Genomic DNA, 4,207 nt, shown 5'->3' with positions numbered 1-4,207 from the left:
TTCAGAATTCCTCAAAATTTCTTAATTTTTCACCTAAGTTTCCCATTTTCATCCGGTCGAAACTTGAGTTTCCTCAAAATTTTTACCATGTAGAATATAAAGAATACATTTGTTGTATTTTGCTAAAAAAATCAATGTAAATATGTCATTCAATGTACATAACATCAATGTAGAGTTGTCCAAAAAGTACATTATAAACTTAACTATTTAAGCACATAACATTCAATATAACTTCAAAATAGTTGACCTTTTTTTTTTTGTGGGAATTTCAAAATAGTTGACAATAAAAGGAAAATATAACTTAGTGTTAAGAGGAGTGCCAAAAATGGATACATCCTGTGAGCTGAGTAGTACTATACCTGTAACATCCTCTTCTCCAACCAACAAACATAGACATCCCATGACATTTATGCCTATGGTTGTCAAGTTAATCGACAATTATAACTTTATGAGTCTGGTCATCAATATGCTTAAGATAACCAACCTGAGGGAATAAGCATTTTGGATAGGGAAGTCCTGATGGAGGAGGTATTTGTCGTGGGTATTTGGGGAAACATGAAATAAACAAAAAAATTGAAAATTTGGGAAAACTACAAAATTTATAGGAAAAAGTCCCAAGTTTTCACAAAATTGTCCAGGTTTTCACGAAATTTCCCAAGTTTCCCACAAAATTTCTCAAGTTTCCCACAAAATTTGGGAATTTTTTTCCTTATGAACAAGTTGGTCCAACTGAGTTGAACCAAGTTTCGAGGTTTCGACAAGTTTAGATGAAATTTCGACAGTTTCGATCGAAACTGATGACTTTTTTTCGGTCCCCATGAGTTTAGTTTCGCATTTTCCAAAATGGAAAATTTCAGTGGAAATTTCGCAAGCTTCAATGGAATTTTGTTCTATGATACTCTAATTAGCTTAAATACAGGATCCCACCCCAAAATACTCTCTAAAACCTGTCGAAACTTGTACGGAAAAGTCCTCGGTTTCCTCGAAATTTCCCAAGTTTCCACCTAAGTTTCCCATTTTCACCCGGTCGAAACTTGAGTTTCCCTTGAATTTTTACCATGTTATGAACCTCTGCCAGAGCATATTGAGCACTTGCTGAACCCACACACTTCAACAGTATCCCTTCCACTGATCTTTTGTATAAGGCAACCTTTATCAAAGTAAACTTTGATTCTCTTTTCTTAATGATGCGAACATGAGCTTGATCCTCTGGAAGTTGGTCATACTTTAAGTAGGAAATCAACTCATCCATTCAGGAGGGCTTTGCCTCCTCAATTTCCATAATTTCCTAAGCACCAATGCTTGGTTCGTGAAGGATTTCCTGGTAAATTGAAGCTTCTATATCTTCAATACTTGCTGAGGCCAGCTTAGCCAAGATGTCAACATTGGCATTTTCCTCTCGGGAGTTTGAATGAACTCACTAAGTAAAGTTGGCCTTTAGCTCATTTGCTTTGGCAAAGTATTGTGCCATCTTCTCTTCTGTGGCCTCATAAATGCCCCCGACTTGGCTCACTATCAGTTGTGAATTACATAATTCAGGCTCTTGACACAGAAAGAGTTGGCAAGTGGAGCCCTGCTAATAATGCTATACTCAGCTACATTATTTGTCACTAGGAAGGTGAAGCGAAGGGCATAGTTAATAACAAAGCCATGACTTTCCAGCACTAAACCAGCTCCACTTCCCGCAGTGTTCCTGGCTCCATCAACAAAGAGCATCCATGTTTCCATAAATGTCTCTTGCTCATTCCTTGGCCCCATCCATTGGTAGATCCAACTACAAAGTCTGCCAAAGCTTGCCCCCTTCACAGCAATCCTTGGTTGGAAGTCAACCTGATGTTCACTCAGTTCAATTGCTGAAGTGACCATTCTCCTTGCTAAGTTTGGGTGATGAAGGATCTTTTAAAGGGAGCGTTGGTGAGGATTGTTACAGGGTGAGCACGGAAGTAAGGCATTAGTTTCCTGATGGATGTCATTACTACTAAGGCGAGTTTCTCTATTTCTGGATATATTGTCTCAGCATCTAGAAGGAAATGAGAGATGTAATAAATAGGCTTTTGGATGCCTTTTTCATCTTGTATTAAGATTGAACTTACAGCTTGTGAAGATGTGGCAAGATACATAACAAGTCCCCTTTCTGGAGTGGGGCAAACAAGAATGGGAGAGGAGGATAACTTGATCTTCAAGTCTTCAAATGATTTCTGACATTCCTCAGTCCAAACCAACTCTGAAGTGGCGTTGAGAGTCTTCAATGCTGTGAAGAAAGGTAAACAACACTCTCCAGATTTTGCCAAGAAGCGACTTAAAGCAGCAACCCTTCTTGTTAAGCATTGGATCTCTTTATTGTATGAGGTGGCTACATATCTATGATAGCCTTGATCTTCTCAAGATTTGCTTCAATGCCCCTCGGTGAAACCATAAAGCCCAGGAACTCCCTGGATGAGAACCCAAAAACACACTTCTAGAGGTTCAAGCGCATCTTGTGTTCTCGGAGGACGCTGAAGACCTCCGACAAGTCACTAATGTGATCTTTCTGCTGGATGCTCTTAACCAGCATGTCAACCATGTAGACCTCCATATTGCACCCAATTTGCTTACAAAATATCTTGTTGATTGCTCTCTGATAAGTGGCCCCAACATTCTTTAGACGAAAATGCATAACTTTGTAAAAGTAGCTTTCTTGATTGGTCATAAAGGCTGTGTGGACCTTATCCTTTGGTGCCATCAAAATTTGGTTGTATCTGGAGTATGCATCCATGAAGCTTAACACTTTGTGCCTGGCCAGTGGGTAGGAATCTTTAGGACAAGCCTTGTTGAGGTCTATATAATCCATACACATTCTCCCTTCCCACTGGCCTTCTTCACCATTACCACGTTGGCTAACCACCTGGGGCATTCAATTGGCGAGATGAACCCAAATTTTGCAAGCTTTTCTGTTTTTATTTGAATTACTTGCTGCTTTTCAGTGGAGAATTTTCTTCTCTTTTGAATCACTAGGGTTGCCCCCTTGCTGATCCACAAGTGATGCTCAGTAATGTTGCGATTGATTCTTGGCATATCTTCAGAAGACCAAGTGAATACATCCGCATTCTAGGCCAAGAAAGATGTCAGCTCCTCCTTGAAGTCTTCTTGCTGCTCCGAACCAATATTAGTTTCTCATTCTAGATGCATAAAACTCAAAGGAACCTTCTGCAATTTTTCAACTGGTTCTCCTCATTACATCTGGTTCTCATCTCTATCGTCGCGCATTTCAATAGTGAGAGTTATTCCTGCAAGTGGAGTTGCTGGCTACTTCCGAATAAAGTTAAGGTAACATGTCCTGGACTAATAGGCCTATCTTGGTCCCTATAGTGGCTAAGGTGTGCCTCCAAAACTTCTTCTACTATGGCCATTTCAAACCCAAAGTCCAACAACTTAGCTAAGGTCTTAGGTTTCTTCTCAACAATAGAGGTAACCAACTTTTCGTTAGTTACAGCTCTTTTGAAGGCTATGAAAGCAACTTTATCATCCAAATCTTTGATAAGGATGGAGATGTTGTTGAAGTGAGTGATGAAGTCTCGGATGGACTCTGAACGCCCTTGCTTGAGGGCCAACAAGTTGTCCTCTGTCTTATCCTTTTTTATTCCACTTTTAAATCTTGCTACAAAGGCATATCCCAACTCCGTAAAGTTATGACTGGAATGCTTGGGTAGGCGAGAGAACCAGGTTGTAGCTGGTCCAATTAATGATGCCGGAAAGCATTTGCACTTGATGGGGTACCCTCCCCAGCACATAGTCATGATTGACGTGAAGTGATTGATGTGTGTCATGGGATCCATTGTCCCATTATAAGATGTAAAAGTGGGGTTACGAAAGCCTACCGGTAAAGGTGCTGCAATATCTCAGGTACAAAGGGATCCTGACTCAGTACAAGTTGAACTTCATCAGGAACCTTTTTTGTCTAATTGAAATAGACGTTTGTTCATGTATTGGTGTCGGTATAGGCTCTCGTCATGAATAGATGTAGAAGCCTTGGAGACCCTATCATCTAGTAATGGCCCCTAAGACTCAGCCACACGCTCCTTCAATGCTCGTCGAGGTTTTGAAGTTTTAGGTAGCTTTGTCCCAGCTCTAGGAAAAAAGTGTCTGCCTGCATGAGTTCTTAATCTGTCAAAGAAAATTTTGTTTCCACCTTCATCTACAGCTTTGGCCTTTCCCTTGCCTTTACGTT

General features: G+C 40.3%; 1 protein-coding gene across 1 annotated transcript; it reads right to left on the bottom strand.

Moving 5' to 3' along the window:
* Window positions 1-3,260: 3,260 nt before the first annotated feature.
* LOC149010982 (uncharacterized) lies at window positions 3,261-3,815 on the bottom strand. The gene has a single exon (XM_089162531.1). The coding sequence runs from the start codon at window positions 3,813-3,815 to the stop codon at window positions 3,261-3,263; it is 555 nt and encodes a 184-aa protein (XP_089018657.1).
* Window positions 3,816-4,207: the final 392 nt, after the last annotated feature.

This window comes from Hakea prostrata, chromosome 7, assembly GCF_041222555.1.
Source record: "Hakea prostrata isolate BN-2017 chromosome 7, UWA_Hpros_2, whole genome shotgun sequence".
In the NCBI taxonomy this organism is placed as follows: Eukaryota; Viridiplantae; Streptophyta; class Magnoliopsida; order Proteales; family Proteaceae; genus Hakea; species Hakea prostrata.
This window is presented reverse-complemented; position numbering and strand designations above follow the sequence as displayed.

Excerpts from the sequence above, each read along its gene's own strand:
- LOC149010982 (XM_089162531.1), bottom strand. The coding sequence starts at position 3,815 with ATGGATCCCATGACACACATCAATCACTTCACGTCAATCATGACTATG.